General features: G+C 41.5%; 8 protein-coding genes across 8 annotated transcripts; 4 read left to right on the forward strand and 4 right to left on the reverse strand.

Moving 5' to 3' along the window:
- Positions 1-899: 899 nt before the first annotated feature.
- On the reverse strand, positions 900-2,468 carry SS1G_05212 (predicted protein; the record flags this gene model as incomplete). Its single annotated transcript, XM_001593734.1, has 1 exon — positions 900-2,468. The coding sequence occupies one exon, from the start codon at positions 2,466-2,468 to the stop codon at positions 900-902; it is 1,569 nt and encodes a 522-aa protein (XP_001593784.1).
- Positions 2,469-4,994: 2,526 nt separating this feature from the next.
- SS1G_05213 (predicted protein) lies at positions 4,995-5,210 on the reverse strand (the record flags this gene model as incomplete). The annotated part of the gene is made up of 1 exon (XM_001593735.1): positions 4,995-5,210. The coding sequence occupies one exon, from the start codon at positions 5,208-5,210 to the stop codon at positions 4,995-4,997; it is 216 nt and encodes a 71-aa protein (XP_001593785.1).
- A 2,108-nt stretch (positions 5,211-7,318) lies between these two features.
- SS1G_05214 (hypothetical protein) lies at positions 7,319-10,912 on the forward strand (the record flags this gene model as incomplete). The annotated part of the gene is made up of 6 exons (XM_001593736.1): positions 7,319-7,420; positions 7,486-8,223; positions 8,277-9,007; positions 9,059-9,531; positions 9,582-10,478; positions 10,530-10,912. 6 exons carry the CDS (start codon positions 7,319-7,321, stop codon positions 10,910-10,912), a joined length of 3,324 nt encoding a protein of 1,107 aa, XP_001593786.1.
- Positions 10,913-11,755: 843 nt separating this feature from the next.
- Positions 11,756-12,364, forward strand: SS1G_05215 (hypothetical protein; the record flags this gene model as incomplete). Its single annotated transcript, XM_001593737.1, has 2 exons — positions 11,756-11,921; positions 12,195-12,364. The coding sequence occupies 2 exons, from the start codon at positions 11,756-11,758 to the stop codon at positions 12,362-12,364; spliced, it is 336 nt and encodes a 111-aa protein (XP_001593787.1).
- Positions 12,365-13,861: 1,497 nt separating this feature from the next.
- Positions 13,862-15,476, reverse strand: SS1G_05216 (hypothetical protein; the record flags this gene model as incomplete). The annotated part of the gene is made up of 4 exons (XM_001593738.1): positions 13,862-14,209; positions 14,290-14,644; positions 14,695-15,192; positions 15,250-15,476. 4 exons carry the CDS (start codon positions 15,474-15,476, stop codon positions 13,862-13,864), a joined length of 1,428 nt encoding a protein of 475 aa, XP_001593788.1.
- A 407-nt stretch (positions 15,477-15,883) lies between these two features.
- On the forward strand, positions 15,884-18,280 carry SS1G_05217 (hypothetical protein; the record flags this gene model as incomplete). Its single annotated transcript, XM_001593739.1, has 2 exons — positions 15,884-16,605; positions 16,654-18,280. The coding sequence occupies 2 exons, from the start codon at positions 15,884-15,886 to the stop codon at positions 18,278-18,280; spliced, it is 2,349 nt and encodes a 782-aa protein (XP_001593789.1).
- Positions 18,281-19,085: 805 nt separating this feature from the next.
- Positions 19,086-21,256, reverse strand: SS1G_05218 (hypothetical protein; the record flags this gene model as incomplete). The annotated part of the gene is made up of 4 exons (XM_001593740.1): positions 19,086-19,340; positions 19,388-20,726; positions 21,134-21,153; positions 21,215-21,256. The coding sequence occupies 4 exons, from the start codon at positions 21,254-21,256 to the stop codon at positions 19,086-19,088; spliced, it is 1,656 nt and encodes a 551-aa protein (XP_001593790.1).
- A 513-nt stretch (positions 21,257-21,769) lies between these two features.
- On the forward strand, positions 21,770-22,213 carry SS1G_05219 (predicted protein; the record flags this gene model as incomplete). The annotated part of the gene is made up of 2 exons (XM_001593741.1): positions 21,770-21,813; positions 21,916-22,213. 2 exons carry the CDS (start codon positions 21,770-21,772, stop codon positions 22,211-22,213), a joined length of 342 nt encoding a protein of 113 aa, XP_001593791.1.
- Between the last annotated feature and the right edge of the window lie 360 nt (positions 22,214-22,573).

Below are 22,573 nucleotides of genomic sequence, written 5' to 3' on the forward strand. Positions count from 1 at the left end.
AAGTTTCCGTGTCTTGCACCCGAACGAAATTGACAGAAGAGAGAATAACGCCATTCAAAAATCGATGCGTGTAGAATGAATCCCGAAATTGTCTGTTATGTACTCCGAAATTCACCACTTCGACTATTACGAGTTCCAGGAATTTCCTCGGATGTTCCAGGAGCACAAACGACTATTCATCCATCGCAAGCACAACGAATGAGCCCAAATTTTATTGAATTGCAGGACATACCAACACACTGTCCAGAACTAAACATTGACAAACTCAACGATACCCCAGATGATCAACTCATATTCTTCCGAACGGAGGTCGCTCAATTCCAGGTTTCATCAGAACTTATAACGACAAAACACGAAGCTTTAAGAAACACACCATGGGAGCCTGAATACACCTTTTATATCCGTAACATTAGCGACATGAATGGCAATGTGGTTGCACAGATGATATGCAATCAGGAAGATGAAATTTTAGGACAAAAGGAACCTGAATCGCATGGTGGCATCTTTGATTTTATTCTCCTTGCGAACAATGAACCCCCGGATCCAGAATCTAAGCCGTCAAAAATTGTTTTGCAGGTTAAGAGAGAAGATGGCATAATGTATAGAGTTAATAACGCGGAAATACCGGAAGAGGTTTGGGAGAGAATGAACGCGAGAAAGATTTTGGTGGCGCTTGGGTGAGAAGTGGTTGTAAGATTATGGGTTTGAGGTAGTAATGATAGGTAGGGACTAGATCTATGTGTTAAGTGAAATATATTTGTTTTGTCAAGCTGAAAATCTGCAGATAGGACAAGTGGTCTAACACTCATGTTTCAAGTTTCAAAGATAAAAGTAGACAATTTTGTATTTATTTAAACATCAGTAACGCTAATGGGTCGTGATACTAGTAATTACACTCCTCAGTACTGGTTCTGTCGTCTGGGATTATAATAACTGCTTGGGTCTGAACGTGGATCTATACGTGGATCTGTACGTGTATCTAAACGCGGATCATGGCGCGGATCTCGATTCGAGGGATACCCATTAGGATTAATAGTATTCGATCGATGCTGACGATATTGCTCACCACCACTTCCAGAACCGTAACCAGGTGCATAAGTGTTTTGATCGTATCCACCTTGTCGTTCACTTGCACGATATCTTTCTCTTCTATCCCTGTCTGTATCCCTATCCCTATCTCTTTCTCTACCTCCACCTTCCATCCTAACTCCCTGCGTATATTTCTGTTGAGCTTGAATCTGTTTATCCTGAACTTTTTTCTTCTCCTTATATATCATGTACTCCTCTTTCTCCTGAAGTTTCGCTCGTTCCTTCTCATCTAATTCTCTTTCCTTCTGTCTACTTTTCTTCTTCAAACTTGAAGAATTTTCCAGCTTGATGAGACGATCTTTTTCACTCTCATCTTCTCCATCTCGTCTACGATTTCTACCTTCAATTCTATCATCTTTTCTCCGTTGTTCATATCGGATTTCTTCATTCTCATCTTCTCTATATTCTTGTCGTTTACGAGGTTCTTTTTCCCTTCGCGGTTTCTCTTTCTCTTCTTTGAGTCGTGTTTCTTTGAGTCTTGCTTCTCTTCGGGCTTCCTCTTCAGCTTGTAAGCGATCTTCTTCTTTTCCTCGACGGTGGTCTCTAATACGCCGTCCTTCTTCATCTGAATCTTCATCTCGTTCATCCTTCCGACGTCTTTCCTCATGACCTTCTCTCCGTTGTCTCCGTTCCGAATCTCTCCTTCTATCCCCTTCAATATCCACTCTCGAATTTCTTCCCTCATCACCTCGTCGAGAACGATACGGAATTTCAGTATCACGATTCTGACCAGATGAGTCATTTGTAGCTCTCGCTTTACTATTTGATCTCGGTTTAGTACTTCTAGCTCTTGCACGAGGTTTTTCACCCCCTCCTCGAATTTCCCTCTGATCTTCATAATCCCGTGATTTTGGAACGTCTGGAATATCTTTCTTATCTCCGGAAGGTCGTGTAGTTTTCTTCTCCATTTTCGGCGCACTCTCATCTGCAGAAGTATCCCTGCGCCTTCTACTAGAACGCCTCTTCCGCTCAGTACGAGAAGGTGACCGTCTACTTCTTTCCCTGCCACCTGCTTTCTCAGCATCTTTAACGCGCTGTTTCTCTTTTTCCTTCTCCTTCTCCTTTTCCTTCTCCTTCTCCTTCTCCATCTCCTCAGCAGCTCTCTGCGCCTCTCGTCTCTTTTCCTCCGGATTAGGAGGCGCTTTAATATTAAGTCTTTCCCTAAGAGAAGATAACTTGGGTTCCTGAGAAGCGCTCGCTTGGGATTCTTTAGCTTTTTGTTCTGCAGCTTTTTTTTCCCGTTCGAGTATTTCGGCTTGTGCTTGGGCTTGGGCTTGTGCTTCGCGTCTTTTCTTTTCGGGATCGACGGGCCGTTTTAGGTTGTCGAGGGTTCCTTCTAGAGAGAATTTTCCGTCTCCGTTTGAGGGGGTGGGCGCCATGTTTTTTGTAGGTACGTTAGGTTTTGTTGTTAGATGTGGTGATAGAGTTGGGGTTTTTGGTGCTTTGAATGAGCTTTTAGAGATTCAACGAGTCTTCTTTATGTTCAATCTAATCTTTTTTCTCCTCTTTCTTTTTTTTGCAGTAAAATAATTGTTTCATTAAATAAAAATGAGCAGAAAATGTAAAATACAATACTCAAGATCCATACGCTCAAGAGATCGCTCAAGATATACGCGAGTAAATGCGTAGCATAGCTAAAAAACCAACTACGTGACCTGGCTGGCCTGGCTGACCTACCCGGTTCCTTATGCCAAATTCTAACCGCAGTGTGCAGGATGAAAAATACATATGACATGTTCTTCATCATATAATTTTTACGTTTACCAGCTCCCTGTCAAAAGGACTTGGAAATTTATAGTGTTGGTGTTGGTATTGGTATTCTCTAGTGTAACTTTAAACTTATATACAGGTCAGGATGATGAGGCAAGGCCGCAACCTTTTTGAAATTCTGTGTTTCTGATCGTGGAAATAATTATCTACTTATTTATGTTTATTTTCAATTTTGTTATCATATTTTCAATATAGTTCTTTTTTGATTGGCGGGGGGTGGAGAGGGGCCTAGATGTTTAATAGGGAGAAAGAGGGAATCGTTAGTGAAAGTAATAAGTTTATAACAAGTTCACTGGTCCTTTCTGGTAAGAAGTCTTTTTTGAGAAGAGCTGAATGGATAATTAGATCCATGTGTAAATAGATGTAGACAGGAGGTACTATTTCTTTTATCTTGTATAGATTGTTAGGGTTAGGGCTAGGTTGAGATCTTAATATTTAAATCAGTACTAATTATTATTTAAAAACATAACCGAGCAAAAAAATAACATCTTCCTCTCGTAGTCTTTAACCTTTTATTTTGGTATTATATACCTCTAGATTTCTCATACGGAGAGAGAAGAGGTGCGGAGGGAGAGGTATTCGTAAAATCAAAAATATTCATAGGGATTTAACGGCTAACAAGTCGCATCGTATCTGACTGAAACTCCAACATTAATATCACAACAAAGATACCACACCCGGTCTCCAGGTCTCCAATTTGCTGGAGGAAGATGAGTTGTGGTGTGGTCAATGGTCTGCTTATGTAAGTAAGGGATGGGACCACCAACTAGAGTCTCACATCGCTGTTGCGCGGCTAATGTGGTGCAGTTGGTTGCAAGTTGATGGGACGAGTTTTTATTTTCTCTTCTTTTTCTCTGATTGGACTTTTGTTTTATTTTGTATTTTTGGGAAACTTTTGAGAGATATTGATGAGTTTATTTATTATATTAAAAGAAATTGTTTAAAGGTTTAATATAATAAAATGATCATATTACAAAAAGTAAGATCCTACAGTGTAATATCGTCGCTTAAGACTACATAGACAAATTGAAGATTGTATTAATGAAATAAAATCAACTTTTAAATCTTAAAACTAAGAGAATAATATTTATTTTTTTAAATAACAATAAGATAATATTACTGTATATCAAATCTATTAAGATAATCCACTTCTTTAAACACTTTACCAATTTTAGAAGAATAGTAACACTACAAATATTACGTTGTTGATAATTTTGTATTGTATCTAGACAGACACCTGCGGAGACCTTTAGGTTGGGTCGTTGTTTCCAGGCTGGGCCTTATGGAGGATCAAGACCGGGTGTTGATGGAGGCTCTGTTTGGATGTTGCAATTGATTTTAATTGAGATATTTATGATTGGAATAGGTTTTGGGAATGTTTGAGTATAGCGTTTGATAGTGTGAAGGTTTTATGCTACAGCAGCTTTATGAATTGATGACCTAAAAAGCGTTACATGTTTAGATTGTCTAACCGAGTATGAGATTCGTGTAAGTCTGCCGTGAGGGATATACTGACACTAGCACAACATCTTGGGAATGATATTGAATTGGCAATAAATTTATTATAACTTTTGGCTATTCAATGCAGTGGTTCTATACTCAATATGTTCTCAGGATTACGCGTTAATTTAGCAGATAAGGTGGAGGAATTTGAATCTTTCGGTTATGCATTGATTAAAAAGAAATGAATCGAGAATAGAAGAGGCCCAATACCAGCTATATTGCTATGTATGAATACTTGAAAACTACTCGTCGCTCCTGATTTCCCCTTTTCTAATTATCTAGTATAAATACCATTAATAAATTTCTGTGGTGTATTGTCACAGGATTCTTCTGGACACATATCTAGATAAAAGCAGTGTCTGTGATTATTATAAGCATCCATATATAGATGCTTATGTCTTTGACAAATCATTAGATTTAACGATATTAAATGACCGTGTAGATGAATTGAAGTCGTTCACATAGCTTACTTCATTGTCACGCTATTTTACTTGGCATTTTTTGGGAATGACGCTATTATATTCTATGGAAAAAATGAGAGTAACTATCAGAGGATTCAAAACGAGGGTCTAATTTATATTTCTTTGCGATTTTGGAAATTTAAGATTCTTAGTCTTCAACTATTAGATCCTTTAGAAATTTTCACGGTATGTACTTTTGAACGAAAAATTACAATCCCTCAAGACTTCTCCGATTTTCATCATTTCATAAGTTGAATTTCTCATCTCATTCTTTGTGGTTCTTTGTATAACACCCCTTCCCCTCTCTGGATGTCTTGCACGTTCGTTTTCTCTTTTATTCCCTTCTCCTCCACAACCACAACCAGAATCATCAACTCTCCCTCCCATCTTCGCCACACCCATCACACGTCAATTCTCGAAATCACCAACCTTAACCTCATGATTGCCCAGACCAAGGTCATAATCTGCGATATTATTACTACACTACCAACCTAATAACGTGCTTGGAAGCAGTGGAGACCGCTGAACGACTTTTCCTCTTTCGGTACGATCTTCTTTTTCCACCCTCTTCGCCATCTTCTTCGTGTTCGCAGGGCCGCTTTGAGTATTGTTGTGAGTAATCTAGCCACTTACTTGTCCTCTGGAGATTCTTATCTTTTTTCTTTTTTTTTCCTTTTTTGCATAGTTCAAGGGCTGCAATTCAATTATGTATGCTGAATCTGCTGATGGGAACTAGATGTGAGTGTTGTTACTCAGCAGAAGTAAAGGATATATCAAAGTAGACTTGTCTATTAGCTTCAAATTTCAGTCTGCCAACAAGCCAACATGTTGATCATCACCATATGAGGTGAGTTAAGGGACAATAAAACACTCTAGCCGCGGAATACTTTTTGAAGAAAACTTTTCACTTTCCAATACGAATAATTCAATGCATTGTATCGCTACGCACATAAAATAAAAAGGAATAGCGTAGATATTTGCAGAATAACACATGTCTTTCTTTCGAAAGAAATTAATATCACTTGTAAAAACCAACTTAACCGCCGGCCGGGAATGGGTCTCTTGACTCAGTTCAGGACTAATCATTTCTTTAAGTCTATCGGATGGACTATCAATGGTCTTCGATCTTGCAAGAATTTATAAGCCATGGTATTTCTTTTCGTGATAACGGTGAATGCGTGCAATACTGAGATTTAAAAAACTTTAAGAACATTTTAAAGTTTAGGAGACTGCAGGTTTACCATCAGGTCTAAATCCCAGGGACGTTTCCACGACGCAGGATTTACTGGCAGACTTGTCTTTACACATTGACATGAATGTTGCTAACAAAAATGATAGTAATATTAAATGGCCTTAGCACTTGCTACGCCTACTACAATCGTGTTATTTAAAGCCCGCCCATCGTAGTGCAATCAGTATGTCGTGAGACATATTACTAGACGGCTAATAGAGAGAATCTGAGTCTATCCGAAGGATGGTCTGATTGAATGCAGCTATGATGAAATTTCAGTCCACCATGGCAAGCAGCGTTGCTCAGTCCTTCCGGCAGGTGCTACTGAACGAACAATGCTTGAGATTGATATTCAAAAGGCTCTCGATGGCAAACGCCCACTGAAGCCTATTTTGCTGAAAATCAAGAAATATGCGACTTTTTATTGAGGATGCAAAAGTAGATGGTTTGGGAAAATTGGAATTGAATGTGGCATGGTGACCTTGATGCCGATCTGTTATTTCAAAAAGATGGATTGGGCGACTGCACAACTTGCTCTAGACACTAGGGATGCTATGCTGGAGATGGAAGATGTTCTTCATGTGTAACATAAGTTGTTACCACCAGAGGTAAAATGTCGATCATAAATGTGACCCTGTGGGGGTTAACCTATTTTGACGTGAGAATGAATCATCTGAGATTGACTCCTTTTAACTTGAAACTGCTAAATTGACCATGTGCACTTACTTATGCAGCGCGGGGTGAATAGCATGAATGCTGATGCTATTCAAAATCTTGATAGCTTATTACACCAGATTCCCGCCGATAACCACGCGACTCATGATTAAAGTGGGATGTACGTTGCGATGTGCTATTCGGGATAACTCAACATTTATACTTAGGAATGATAGAAAATACAAGATATAGTTCCTGATTGATGCGAAAACATTCATTATCTTGATATGATATTGAATAATATAATTGTTTATTTCTCTCGTTTCATACCTCCTCTTCTCTTTTGGATCCTCAAACAATTCTATTATTCTGATTTAATTCATTCGAAAAGATGACTCGCTGAATAATTTTGACATGGGCATTGTCTTTTAAAGATAAGGCCTCCCTCCACAGGCCCACTTACCGCCTAACAAAGAATCTGGGGTAACTTTAATTTAGCGCCAGAACCTGCGCCACCAAGAATTCAAGTCACCGACTCCAACTTCAAGTACCGAATAAAATCCAAAGATTGATATTCACAACAAGCTATGAAAGAACGGATATTTTTATAATGAATTCCTCGCCGTCGGCTACAGAAGGATCCAGCACATCGCCTGTGATTAGAGATGGTCAACGAGATAGAAGATTTGGAAAACATGGGGCAAAGCGAGGGGTATGTTGCAACAGGTCTTGCGCAACAGACTAGCTTAGGAACTAATTCATGTCGCATCACAATAGAAATTACGGAACGGAACTTTTGTGTTACCCAGTACTGGGGAACGGGTTCGCAGACAAATCACGCTGCGAAGTCCATCAGGCTTTGACGGGCCGGCGCGACAATACACATACGATGAAGGGTTGGGTTTGGGCCTGAACTTGAGGAGAGAAGATACAAATATATTCCAGAAAAGTTGGTCCTATTGTGCTGAATCCTGGAAGGAATTTTTGAAATGGTTACAATCACCTGTTGGGAAGGGAATAGTGAAATGCTCGTTGGCATACACATTTGGAAGTTTGGCGACTTTCTCACCATACCTGGCGAATTTTCTAGGGCACCAAGATGGAAAACATATGGTGGCTACAATCACGGTCTATTTCCATCCTGCGAGATCATCGGGATCTATGATTGAAGCAGCTATACTAGGTATCTCGGCATTCCTATACGCAGTCTTCATATCTGTATCGAGTATGGCGGTCTCGGTATACTGCGAAACGCAATTGGGTCTAATAGAGCTCGGTTATGCCTTCATACTTATATTGTTTTGTGGAGGAGGCCTCGGATTCATTGGTTGGTTCAAGCAAGCCTACAATGCTCCATTGGTTAGTGTTGCTTGTAGTCTGGCAAGTTTGGCAATCATTACGGTTCTCACAAAAGAAAATGCGGTTCAAGTAGGTGTTTTTTCGGACGATAAAATCGTTCAAGTGATGAAAATGGTTATCATGGGAATGGTTTCGACGTCAATTGTTAGTTTATTAGTAAGTTGATACCCATTAAACGTCCTCTAAAACCAATTATTGACTCATTAAAGGTATGGCCGATATCCGCGCGAACAGAGCTTCGAGAGAGTATGATCAAAACTACTGATTCCTTTGGAGATATGCTTACTATGATCACTCGAGGCTTTCTCAGTGGTGCGGAAACTGATTTGAGCTCAACTACCTTCGACCGGGCTCAGAAGCAGTATAAATCAGTATCTACCCAGCTCACAAACAACTTAAAAGAGGCAAAGCTGGAACATTATGTTCTAGGCACAGAAAACCAATATGCAATTGAGGCAAGGCTTGTCTGTTGCATGCAAACACTTGCTCAATCCATTGGAGGTCTACGAAGTGCTGCGTTGACACAATTTTCATTGCTTCAAGAACCCACAATAAGTAGCGCAACACCCACAGGCTCACATGGGTTCCCGTCGTCTCAAATATATCCCGTTAGTCGACCTATCAGTAGCAAATCAGATCGATTTGCAGTTCTTGGAGCTATTGAGGAAGCATCAGAAGAAGGGAGTGATCTTGACGCCGTTTCAGAAAGACCCAAGTTTCTTACTCGGCAAGGTACAGAGACCACACTATCTAGTATCGCTATGCCTACAGTTCGAACACCTTCGGAAATCTTTGGAAGATTTATCCTTCATCTTGGCCCGTCGATGAAGTCGCTCGCATATACTCTGTCGCAGATATTAGAAGAACTACCATTTGCCGAAGGCCCTGACTACCGCATCACTATAAACGAACATTTCAGATCAAGTTTGACCGAAGCATTGTAAGATGCCTAGATTTCTATTTTGGTATAGCCACTAACACACTTTTGTAGAAAACTTTACACCAACGCGAGAGCTCAGGCACTTCAAGAACTTTATAAATCAAAAGAGCTCGATAAGACACGCCCGGAGAGCATTGAAGCTGATTTCGAAGAGGTTGCTGCAAGCTGCGGCCATTTTAGTTTCAATCTGCAAGATTTTGCAAGCGAAATGCAGAACTATTTAGCAATTTTAGAAGAGTTGAAGGAAGAAGTGGAACGACCAAAGCATCGTTCGTGGAGATGGTTGATGTTTTGGCGGAAGTCCAAGCGTCAATCGGAATCAGATGCTATCGACAATGAAGAACAGGAACAACTTATTGCGAGGGATGTAGGGGATGAATTGCCAAAAGATATTCCTGATCCTTTAACTACTAGACTTGGATATAGCAAGGTAGAAATCGCTGCTAAGATCAACCCGGGAACCAAGGGCGGTGTCATACGACGAAAGGCAATGCTTATGATACGGTTCCTGGATCGTGATGATAGTAAGTTTTGTCCAGAATCAGTTTGTAAATTCCTTCTTACCAATTTTTAGTTCGATTTGCTGTGAAGGTTGGCCTTGGAGCAGCTCTTTATGCTCTTTTTGCTTTCATTCCCGGAACAAGACCAAAATATCAGCATTATCGAGGAGAATGGGGACTTTTGTCTTACATGTTGGTGTGCAGCATGACAATTGGAGCATCTAATACGACGGGTTGGGCTCGTTTCATTGGTACTTTCATTGGTGCTGTAATCGCATGTGTTATATGGGTCATTTGTGTCGGTAATCCTTACGCTCTAGCTTTTTGCGGATGGGTGGTCAGTTTACCTTGTTTTTACATCATCATTGCAAAAGGTAATGGTCCGTTTGGTCGCTTCATCATGCTTACCTACAATTTATCTTGTTTATACGCATATTCTTTATCAGTTAAGGACTCCGACCACGACGATGATGAAGGTGGTGTTAGACCCATCATCACCGAGATTGCCTTTCACAGAGTCGTTGCGGTTCTTGCAGGTTGTATCTGGGGTTTGATCATCACAAGAGTGGTATGGCCAATTTCAGCAAGACAAAAGTTCAAAGAAGGTCTATCTCTTCTGTGGTTACGGATGGGGCTTGTTTGGAAGAGAGATCCTCTATCGACGATTGTAGAAGGCGAACCTCAATATTCGTATATGAATTTGAGAGAGGAGTTCGAATTTCAAAGATACGTATTTGTATTGGACAAACTTCGAAGTGCAGCCGCAAGCGAATTTGAGCTTCGAGGTCCATTCCCATCCGCGACTTATGGGCGAATAGTCGAATCTACGACTAAAATGCTGGATGCATTTCATGCTATGAATGTAGTCATCCAAAAGAATGCTGAAGCTAGCGAAGGTGAAGCTTTATTATTGAAGTACACAGAAGAGGAGAGAGCACAACTTTGTGCAAGAATTAGTCATTTGTTTCAAGGTTTGTCGTTTAATGTCCATCAGTACCTCACAGAATGCTAATAATAAATAGTTATGGCCTCCTCAATGAAGCTCGAATATCCTCTCTTAGCGGATAATCTTCCCAGCACGGCTAACGCCCGCGATCGTCTCTTAGCAAAAATCTTTCAATTTAGAAGACAAATATCGATTAGTAATCGTCGTAGTAATGAGGACGATGTACGCGCACAAGACGATGATGAAGATGAGTTGCCGATATCTTTAGGGTTGGGATTGCAAGGGAGTGGTTTGCAAGAAAGACTTGATCAGGAAATCACAGTGAAAGATTTAGATTATGAAATCTTATATGCTTTCATTTTGGTGACGAGACAATTGGCGGAAGAAATTGGAAAGGTGCAGAGAGAAGTGGAGTTGTTGTTTGGAGTGTTGGATGAGAGGGTTTTGGAGTTGAGGTGAGGGGAAGGAGAGGAGGGGAGGGGAGGGAGGGGAATTGATGGTGGCTGGATTGAGATGAAATGTCCTCTGGTAAAAAAATTCTCGCCAGACAACGGGAAAAGAAGAAGAGCTTCGACAAAAGATGAGAAGATGCGCATTAATTCAGGGGACACAGTCCCACAAATGAACTCCTGCATTGCGCGGTGTTTTCTCATCAGGTTTCTAGGGTTTCCTCCTAGTATCTAGGTAGTAATATTAATCGGTCTAGTATGGAGTTTGGCGATGATTCTTTTTTAAAGAAAAAGGTTATAAGGAATCACAATGGGCGGGAAGGGAATGGGATGGAATGGAGTGGGATAAAAATATTAAGGAATGGAAAATAATTATATAATAGGATTATTAATTACAAATTACAGATTACAAGTATGAAAATTTGTGAATTATAAAAGGCTTTCTGTTAAGTAGATAGGTAGGTAGGTAGATAGATGAACAAATACTCTGAGGAATTTCCTATCTTTCCAGGATTTATTTTGTAAGACCCCATCTTTCGATTCACGAATTTCTTAAGTGTACTAAAAGAAGTTTATTATGGATACCTACGAGGTAACGTAATTTATCACCGAGTGGGCCATATCACCGAGTGGGCCATATCACCGAGTGGGCCATATCACCGAGTGGGCCACTTTCACCTCAATTCACACTCTTCATATTCAACACGCGTTTTATCAACCATTTATTATGTAATCTACAAATGAAGAAGCACGTTTACTCTTAGTTATCGAAGCTTTTCAAAAAGATAAAAAACTAAGCATTCGGAAGGCTGCTCAACTATATAATATACCTCGCACAACGATCAGCCACAGAATGGATGGTTTAACTCCATGTACAGAAACTCGAGCGAACTGCCATAAGATTACACAATTGGAAGAGAAAGTGATTGTTGAATATATACTTGATATGGATCGAAGAGGATTTCCACCTAAAATCAAGGGTGTAGAAGATATGGCGAATTATATTCTTGAATCAAGAAGTGCGAAGAAAGTTGGAAAGCTCTAGGCTCATCGATTCGTAAAGCATTATACAAAATTAAAGACATATTTTAGTTGTGCTTATAACTTTCAAAGAGCTCTCTGTAAAGATCCTAAGCTTCTTGAGGAGTAGTTTCGATTAGTATCGAATATGCAAGCAAAATATAGTATTCTGGATTGCGATTTCTATAATTTCGACGAAACAGGCTTTATGATGGGGATTATAAGTGTTGCAATGGTTGTAACTGATGTTGAACGATGAGGTAGAGGTAAAGCAGTACAACTAGGCAATCGAGAATGGGCTATAGCAATTATATGTGGTAATGGGGAGGGTGAAACTATACCTCCATTTCTGGTAGTTCAAGGACAAATCCATCTTTCCAATTGGTACACCGAAACCGATTTTCCTGCGGATTGGGCTATCAAACCTACTTCCAATGGATAGACGAATAATAAGATAGGATTAGAATAATTAAAGCATTTCGATAAATATACGATTCATTGAAGAAAGGGCAAATATCGAATATTAATATTAAATAGATACAAAAGTCATAAATCAATATCTTTTCAATCATATTGCAAGGCAAATGATATTATATATAAGATTACTATTGCATTTAAGTCATTTAATTCAATCACTTGATATTAGGTGTTTTAGTGTGCTAAAACACTCGTATGATTGTCAAATTGATGGATTTATCAAGGCATATATCAATCATATCTCCAAAATTGAATTCTTTATAGCTTTTAAAGCTGTATATCAAGAATCAATTACAATTCAGAATATGAAAGCTGGGTTTTGAGAAGCTGGATTAATACCATTTAATCCCGAAGCTATACTCTCAAAATTAGATATTCGAATTCATACACCTACTCCTCCTCCTTTCGATTTGGATCTTTGGATCTCTCAAATTCTTCACAATCCAACTGAAGCTTTTTCTCAATCAACTTTAGTAAAATCTCGAATATCTCGTTATCAATCAAGCTCTTTTACATCTATATTCGAAACTGTACTAGCTTTAGCTAAAGGCATAGAAAGATTGGCATATGAAAATACACTTTTAAGTACAGAAAACCGTACACTTCGGAAGGCAAATGAGGCATTAAGCAAACATCGATATGCAAAAAAAACTCAGTTACAGCAAGGAGGAGTACTTACTGGACAAGAAGCTATAGATATATTATCTCAGCAAGAGGTTGATATTCAGATTCAACGCGACGAGCGTCAAAATGGGGGGAATTCTAATGGGGAAGCATCTTCTAGTAGATGCTGTAGTAAGTGTGGAAAGCCAGATTATAATTCAAGAACTTGTCAAATCAATATAATAGATCCTAGATTATTAGATTCCTAATAGTTTCAATCAATTGATTCAATTGTTGTTGAATAATATGTACTTGAAAGTGTAAATTGAGGTGAAAGTGGCCCACTCGGTGATAAATTACGTTATACTTAAGAATATCAAGACTTATTCTTAAACGACAAAAGTTCACCGGGGGTTTTATATATATAAGACTTACTAGGTGAGACTGATATTTATTTTATATTATTTTATTAACAATCCTCGATAAGTCTGTCTTTCACGTTGTATACGTAAGACTTGGATGAGAAAATTATAAACAAAGTTTCAAATTTGAATTTGAATTCCCAAGCTCGTGTAATCTTATATGAAGTACTGAAAAGCATAGTGAAATCATTTATTCATCGTACATACATACATACATACATCTACATAGTAATTCGAATTATCACTAGAGATAATTCATAGTAAGTAGGTATCCTATATAATCTTAATATCATAGACACCTATTTGCCGCTTCCAATTTTTATTACATCCACCCCTCGGTACGTTGCCTCCATTCGCTGTTCATTTCACCTGCTTCAATTTCATAAGTACCGGTATCGTATCTTTTCTCGCATCTTTCTCGTAACGAACTAGAAAACCTAAGTAGCTTCCTCGCCATTGTCCTCTGTATTAGCCACCTTGGCCTTTTTCTCCTTTCCTCCATCACTACTTTCACCCTCGGCTTCTGGCTCTTCTTCTGCTTTTCTCTTCGAACCTGCCTGTATTGGTAAATCTTTGATTTCCTTTTTCTTGTGTCTAACTAAACCTGTTAGATCCGTGGCTGTCTTTTTAGCTTCTTCAACGCGTGCTGCGGTGTCGGAGGCAGATTCGCCGAGGATGTTTCCTAGAATGCCACTTATGGCATTGGATTGAGGTGCGCCGGCTGGAGCGAGAGCTGCAGCAACGGCTTGATTGATATCAACCGGTGGAGCGCGGAGCTCTTTTAGCTGTGGAATAGTAGTGTTAGCGGATATCGCGCGGTAAGAGTCAAGGAGTCAAAGTGTACGAGGGGAAAGGGGCAGCGTACACGAAGCTCCATATCCGCAACAATACTCTTAACGTCGGCAATTCTGTGTCTCGTAACATCGTTGTCTTCTGCGACAGCTGTTTCTGCCAATTCAACTTCCTGGTTATGTAACTTAAGTTTTGTACTCTTGATTGCGAGTTCTAGTTCTTTAACAGCTTCCGCTCTCATTTCCTCATCGACGTTTTCGGCTCCTGCATTGGGCTTCTTCTCATCCGTTTCGGTGTGTGTAATGGATGCAAATTCGAGCGCGAGGGATAGTTTGTAATGAGCTTCGGCGATTTGTTCATCTTCTTCTGGGAATAGACTTTCTTTTAGAGCGAGGGATTCCCTGAAGTCTGATACCGCAGCTGGGAACCTATAAGATTATTAGCAATTGATCGGACTTCATAGCAGTGACTTTCTGACCTTTCATTTTCAAGGGATATCTCCCCTAAAAGATCGCGCGTATCCGCAAGCCTCTCTTTTATATGAGTAGTCATAGCAGTATCACCGGTTCCCTTTCCTTTGCCCTCGCCTTCATCCGCTTGCAACCTCTTCTCAAACAGCACACGCGCCAAATCCAAAATATCGAAAGCAAGATTAAGAGGATCATCCTCCTCTTCATCATCCTCTCCGTCTGCCTCTTCCTCTTCATCTGAGTCTTCAAAATTTTCATCTCCCGTAAAGGTAAATAAAGGCTTCTTTGGATCCGTACTAGCACTATCCTCTTTCTTGGTTGCGCCTCCATTTGCGATTATCGCAACCGCTTCTTCTGCCACTTCATCGGCCTTTTCTTCCGCTTTTGTCTTCACAGTCTCATCCTTCTTCTCTACTTCCAACTTCACAGTCTCGTCTTCTTCCTCGATAGTATCTACTTTCTTTCCACCATTCTTCTTTTTCGGTTTTTGTTTCTCACCACCAGCCCTACCACCTAAAACATCACTTTGTTGTTGCGCGACCTTGAATAGTGCTCTTCCGTACAAGAACAGAATTTCTGCATTCTCTGGTGCCATTTCTCCATTGATTTCAGCTTGCAATTCCGAGGCCTGCGCATAGTGGTCTACGGCATCTTCGTAACGCTTTTGTGCATACTCGGCGGTTCCTTTAGCGCAATATTCGGCAAGTGATACTTTAGCAGAATTATAGGCTTCAAGATCCGCAGCTGCTTGTTGGGATACGGTGATGGGTGGTTCAATTGGTTCCGCCATTGTGTCTAAGGTGATTGACTATGTATTTGAGAGATGCGATGGAGAAATTGATAGAGCTTTGTAGAAGGAGGATATATCAATTAAATAGAAAATGCAATTCCTCAACAGTCCAAGATGGAATTATGATGAGATCTAAAAAATTGTATTTGCGACAGATAAATAGGTTGATAGTTTGTTTTTGAAGCTTCGAAAAGTCGTAAGACATTGAAGCAATGAAAGTTGCAGGGATTACGAGAGCTTTACGCGAACATAGAAACCACTTTACGCGTCAAAACGCGTCTCACAAGCCTTGACCAAAATATCGATATATGTAGAAAGCTTACTCGAGTATATGAATTCATGAAATAAATAATTGAGGACGATTAACAACTAATATCAATGGAAACTTTAAAACTTGACTTGGAAATATGAGTCGTCCAAATCCTATACCGAAATCAAATACTGCTTCAATTTTCAGACCTCCTGCTACCCCCACTACCAATATAAATCCTATTCCCTCCTCGTCACCCGCATTCGCAACTCCAGTACATCCTATACGACCATTCAATGCCGCTGCAGTTCCCCTACCGAAAGCGAGTATTCTTCCAATTCTCCTGCCACCTGCAACATTAAGACCTTTGGCTTTTCGGACTTTCACAAAAAAGCATAGTTTGACTTTGACGTCGTCTGCTTTGCAAGTATTAGCTACTTTCATTGGGAAGCATTGTGGGACAGGATGGAGGGAAGAAGGATTGGCAGAGAGGGTGTTGGAGGAGGTTGCAAAAAGTTGGAAGAATAGGAGTGGTGGTGTTATTGTCGATGGAGAAGGAACAGAACTGAAAGAGATTTTAAAAGCCTTGGAGGGGAATATGAGTGGTGGGAGGATAGTTGTAGGAAGGGAATTAAGCCGGCAGAATAGTCTGGTTTTGGGATCATCACAGCATGGGGAGGTTAGTCATACTAGACTTGGATTACGGCCAGGGAATATACAAAGAGAAGAGAGTCAATCGAGTCTGGGAATGTCAATGTTAGAGGTGGATGACGAGGAAGATGAAGACGGTCTGAGGGATCCAAGGAGGTGGCTGAAGGTTATTGATGCTTTTGAGCAACCTCGATTGATATACAATGTTGCTAAGAAGCACTTTGATAGGTATGTTACAATAATGGGATTTCTGAAAAAGCCACTAACTCGACACAGGGATACCTCTAAGCCCTCCTTATTCCCTCCTGCGTCCCATAAAACACTCATGTTCCAAAACCGTTATAATGTAATCCATCAACGTCTCCTACGGAATGAATCCTTCCAAACGCCCTCTTTTCAAGGCGGAAAAGCCTCTCTTCAACGCAGCACTTCCGCTATTGCCTCTCCACAGCAATCATATAAATTAACGCCGATAGCCAACCTTCTCGGCCGCAACCGCAGCAACCACATGCTTCTCGGTCTCCTTAGTATTTCTCCGACTGGTACCCTTGCAATCAATGACCTAACGGGCACTATTGCTCTTGATCTCACACACGCGAAAGCCATCCCTGAAGATGGCGCCTGGTTCGTACCTGGGATGATCGTACTGGTAGACGGTACATATGAGGAGGATGAAACTGGATCATCGTCTCGCCTTGGTGGAAATGGAGGGGTAGGCGGTACTATTTCTGGTAAATTTATCGGCTTCACTATTGGACATCCTCCTCCCGAACGTCGTCACGTCACTTTAAGCACAGCCGGTGAAGGAGATACTACTGCCGGTGGCGGTTTCGGTTGGGTAGATTTTCTTGGTGTAGGAAGTTCTCGGGCCCTAGGTACCAAAATGCAACGACTCGAGCAGAAGCTTCTTCGACCTCCTCCCCGCTCTTCAGATACAGACGAGCCCCCGCTTCCATCTAAAGGCCGTGTGGTTATTCTCGGCGATGTACACCTTGATATCCCCCAAACTCTTCAAGCCTTGAAAAAAATCCTCTCCCTTTATTCATCTGAACCAGAAGGGTGCACACCTATGACTTTTATCCTACTAGGCTCCTTTGTCTCCCATGCCGTACTATCACGTGGCGGATCGGGAGGTTCTATAGAATATAAAGAATATTTCGACTCACTTGCCGCCGTTCTCTCAGAATATCCTACTCTCCTTAGTACCGCAACATTCATATTCATACCCGGCCCCAACGACGCATGGGTTTCGGCGTTCTCATCAGGCTCCTCTGTCCCTTTACCCAGAAAGCCCGTGCCAGAAATGTTCACGTCCCGTATAATACGCGCATTTGCGAGCGCCAATACCGAAGTGGAGAAGGAAAAGGGGAAAAAAGGTGATGGAGAAGCAATCTGGACAAGTAATCCCGCAAGAGTCAGTCTATTCGGTATGAGTTGCGAGTTAGTAGTATTCCGAGACGACATCAGCGGACGTCTCCGACGAACAGCCGTCAACCTCAACTCATCCAAAAAGCCCACAACTGAAAACGACGAAGATGAAGATATAGACATGTCACCACCCCCTTCCTCTCCTCCCTCCTCCACCCCTCCTCCAGAAATCGATCACGATATCCATGCTGCGCGTCGTCTCACCAAAACCCTCCTCGATCAAGGACATCTCTCACCCTTTCCCCTCAACATCGCACCCCAACATTGGGATTTCTCAAACGCGTTGAGTATCTACCCATTACCTACAGCCATTATCCTATGTGATGTGGATAGTCCAGCCTTTTGCTTAACGTACGAAGGATGCCATGTCATGAATCCTGGGAGTCTAGTGGCAAGGGGGCGAAGGGGTATGGCGAGGTGGGTCGAGTATGATGTTTGGGGGCGGATGGGAAAAGTTAGAGAGGTGGGGTTTTAGGCATTTTAGGTTTATTTTTGCGGGAAACTGAATAGTCCGGTCTTATATCGGACTTGGGTTTTAAGTACTCATTTTCTTTTTTATCTTCCTTTGTGCCTCGCCACAGGTCACATTGTGTGCCTTTTCGTCTGAGTGACTCAGGGATGAAGTAGACGATTCCTACATCGTCGAAAATTGGAGTTGGGAGTTAGATGCGAGCGGAATGGGATCAATGAGTACCATTATAAACTCATGAGCAATTTTCAGGATATATTCACATGACCAAAATATGATAGTAAATAAAAACATTTGTAGTCTTACTGCGACATTTAGCACTAGTTAAAATACTATTACCTATGTTGTTGAATCTTGTCAAATTGCAATTTTCCATCCCCATGTCATCCCGACCAGATGTAACCCAGAATTACACTACTATCCTCCCTAGCATTGTCATCTGATCCACATAATGGAAGACATGCACGTGAATGCATATATTTTCATTCCCAATCCTCTGTCTTTGCCTACCGAGTTCAACAGTTACGTACAGATAATAGCCAGTAGCCTAAGCGACACATACTTGCGATCTCAAGGTCCTACGATAGCCGCATGACTGACTAAGCTCAGCCTTAAATCTCCTAAATATCAAAGGCTCAACAGGCATGTTCATCCCTCCACAAATTCCCAAAGCTGTGTGGCCCTGTCGTTATGTAAGCTCGACTGTTGAATCTTTAATGTCCCATTCGCCAATGACGCCATATCCTGTAGCTTGAATCCCAATCATCTGTTCATGGTATCGAATAGTATAGATATTCGTAATAAAGAGTATTTAAAGAGCAGCACTCGATGGTGTAGTACTACTGCTACCACGTAAATGTGATGAAGAGCCTTTGAAAAGTGATTGCCATACGAATGCTTCTCCCAGAAGCATGTTTATGTCAGTTTCCGTCCAGTTTCGAGTCGGTAGCGCCTGAAGAAACATCATGATTTCTTGGAAATCCATTTTCAATAGTTTAGAAGACCACTTCACGAGAAATGCTAGGCACACATATAAATGAAATTCTGAAAAGCCTTGCTCTTCAGCCTAAAAATTCGTTAGTAGTGGGAAAAAAGGGTGTGTTTGCTACTGACCAGATAAGTGTCCCACATCCTAATAGTATTCTGAACACTGATCTCTCGCATCAAGAGACAATTCATCCACCGAAAGCTAAACTGTATAAACTCAACACCTTCTGCTTGAAGATGCTTAGCTAGAGGTTCATCGATCCTTGCTGTTAAATCTCGGAGCGACGCCACCTGACGTTGGATCCCTGGTTGCGCAAAGATATAATTGTCCTGAATGCCATCCAAAAGCTTCGTCAAACACCAAAAGGAATCTGCTTCAACTGCGTCTAATACTGGTTTGGGAAGCTGTCCTGGATCCATACCACTCTCTACATCTGAATCTGCGATATAGGTAGCTAGGAAGACTTGCCAGAATGGAGTCACAAGATCGTTGATGCCTTGCACATAACCACTAGCAGGATGACGTATTGCCCATACGTAAAGTATTCGTTCTAAGGATCGTTGTGTAGCTTCATAACTGTAAAGCTCTAAATGCGGATTAGTTCTTGGTACATCAATACTGATTTGGTGCCAAATTGCTTCGTCGAGGCCCCTAGCTTTCCCAGTCGAGGCAGAACTAGTGCCGCCTTTCTCGAAAGCTTGTCGTACCCCGTCAAGATATTCCTTTCGTTTCCGTTCCAATGTGCCCACACGTCTTTCGCTGCTAGTAGGGAGATACCCAAGTAGCAGTTGCCATGACATTGCGCGAACTTCTTCTGGTATTCCGTTCCAAGAGGCATCTCTAAGTTCGGTTAAAGGAATGGAGGTAGCTTGTAATATCTTCTTAAATTTATTTATTCTTGTTATCCGAGCACCGTGTGCTTCGACTTCTTTTGAAGTAGCGTTGGGTGTTACTGGTGGGTGATCTATTAGGTGTAGAGAATTGGCGGGATCTCGAAGTATTTCTTTGTATTGAGGCCGGAGTATCTTGCCTTCGCTCTTTTTCGCAACCGGGTAACTTGGCGCAGGCCTTTCGATCGCGATGTCTGCACTGTTTGACATTCTTCGCGATCCTGACCCCACTGCACTCGCGCCAAAGCTAGAGCGCCATGGAGCAATATTGCCTTCATCAAGCGCGGTACCAGCCGACGCACTTTTCAGTCGGCTCTGATTTTTGCGCTTCTTGCTAGATATACTCGGAAGGCCAAAATCGTCCCCGTCGTCATCCTCGTAACCGTATTCATCCTCTTCTTCTTCTTCGTCGTCGGCGGCCCAATCGTTATTCGTATGTGATATGAAATCTGTATAGGATCTACGAGGTGGTGGGGACAACGTTGCCGGGCCTCGTTGCGGAGGAGTATCGCTTCGATGTTTATGCGAGGGAATTGATGGGGGTGTCCTGGGGCGCGAGGTGTTGGATAATGATCTAACCATAGGTTAGCTGGCGTTTCCAACGATGAAGGCAATATGGAACGTGCAAGTTATCAAACTTCAGTATGTCAGCATGAGAGTATCCAGCTCCCACAACAAGTCCAGCTCCCGACTCGCTACTTGGTTTCTTTGGAGATGCATCAGCGCGTCCACTTGCTGTTCGAGCACGCCAGAAAGGAGATGATGATCTGTTCATGTCAGTCCTTGGTATTTATAATCCGACACCACAAATTGAAGCTTCTGCTAGGCGTGGCGCAAAGAGATCTCGATTGGGAACGTACTCAGCACGCTCTGTAATGCAGGGTTAGATATCAGTCAAGTAAGAGAAGTAGAAAACGCATAATTGAACATGCAGAACTTTGCGCATGCTTCAAAATAGAAAGGTGTGGGGAGGGATCAAACTGACCAACCTGAACCATCTCCTACAGTAGTGGCTCGAGTCAGCTACATAAACCAGGGAGTTGGAATGGTGTTATCGCATACCTGTTGGACTGGTTTTTTGTTACCATTCGAAGAAGAGAACATCTTCACAGCCCCTCTGAGAATAATTAGATTTTAATATTTCGTTTTCATTCCTTAGAGCATTGCAGTCCTCTTCTGCCATCCAAAACGCAGTACTGTAGCAATGTTTGGTGTTGTGTTGCGCGGGCTTCAGGCGGGGAAATTCCCCGCTAGCCTTGGAATTCGGTACGCTAAAAATATGCTAAGGCGGAACGGACCAGGGCGCGCAATTCAAATGTTATTGGGGAAAGAGGAGGACCTTGAATCCATTCACTCTCACTGGATTTCCTATATCAATTTCTTTATCAATCTACTGCTACTGCTACTCCTACAGTCCTACTTCGATTTCAATCTCAAGACAAAAGCTCCATCAACTTGTCTCTTTACATTTCTGAATACTACCAGTGTTTGCGATCAAAGACAACTGCAACCTTTTCACAAAGCTTCTTTAACGAGAAGTGCACGAAGCTGCTCATCCGTCTATTGACGTTTGGCTAAATCTAACAAGATACTTCACAGATTATAGATCGATTCATCATGGCTGAAGCCGAAAACTTTGAGGAAGATCTCTTCGCTGATTTGTATGTACAATCCATCTTACAGTTGTGTTGTTTCCATTATTACTTGGCGGTCGCACATTTATCAACACGTCGCAAAACCTCCAGCTGATACATTGCTTTAAGGTATACCGAAGACGACAACGCCGCAAATCCAGCAGAGGCAGTACCTGAACCTATTGCCCAACCTTCAGCCCCTGCTACAGAATTAAAAGCTGAAGTGAAACCCGAACAAGATATTGAACAGAATCCACAAGACGGGGATGGAGATGGAGATCAGCAGATGTATAACGGTGAACAAGACATGGATGATGAAATAGATTTCAATTTGGGAAGCGGGAATGATAATGGGAATGGCACTGGTTATGATGCTCCTTCAACTAGAGATGAAGCACAGGGACCGGGTATCAAGGAAGATGGGTAAGATTGCAGAATTTTTCTTTAGAACTTCACCATTTACTATATTTCAAACCTGCAACATGACTGTAGTTACCCTTGAGCTTTGGGCTCAATTCACATCAAGGCATGAGATATGGAGACTATGGATATGATAAAACTGGGCCTTTGTGGATGGAGGCAGGAGGTAAAGGCAACAATACTGGAGTTGGGCTCAGGCATTGGAACAAATGAGCTGATATGGGCGAAATAATAATGGGAGCTTTTGGAGGAGTAGGGTGGTTATGTTATGGGTATTGAGCGCACGACCCAATGTTATATCCTGCTTTGGAAATGGTCATATACTTTGGGCTTGGTTTCCGACAACGGGAACGTGGATAGGGAATGG

The sequence above is a fragment of the Sclerotinia sclerotiorum genome, genomic scaffold (assembly GCF_000146945.2).
Source record: "Sclerotinia sclerotiorum 1980 UF-70 scaffold_6 genomic scaffold, whole genome shotgun sequence".
NCBI classification, from domain to species: domain Eukaryota; kingdom Fungi; phylum Ascomycota; class Leotiomycetes; order Helotiales; family Sclerotiniaceae; genus Sclerotinia; species Sclerotinia sclerotiorum.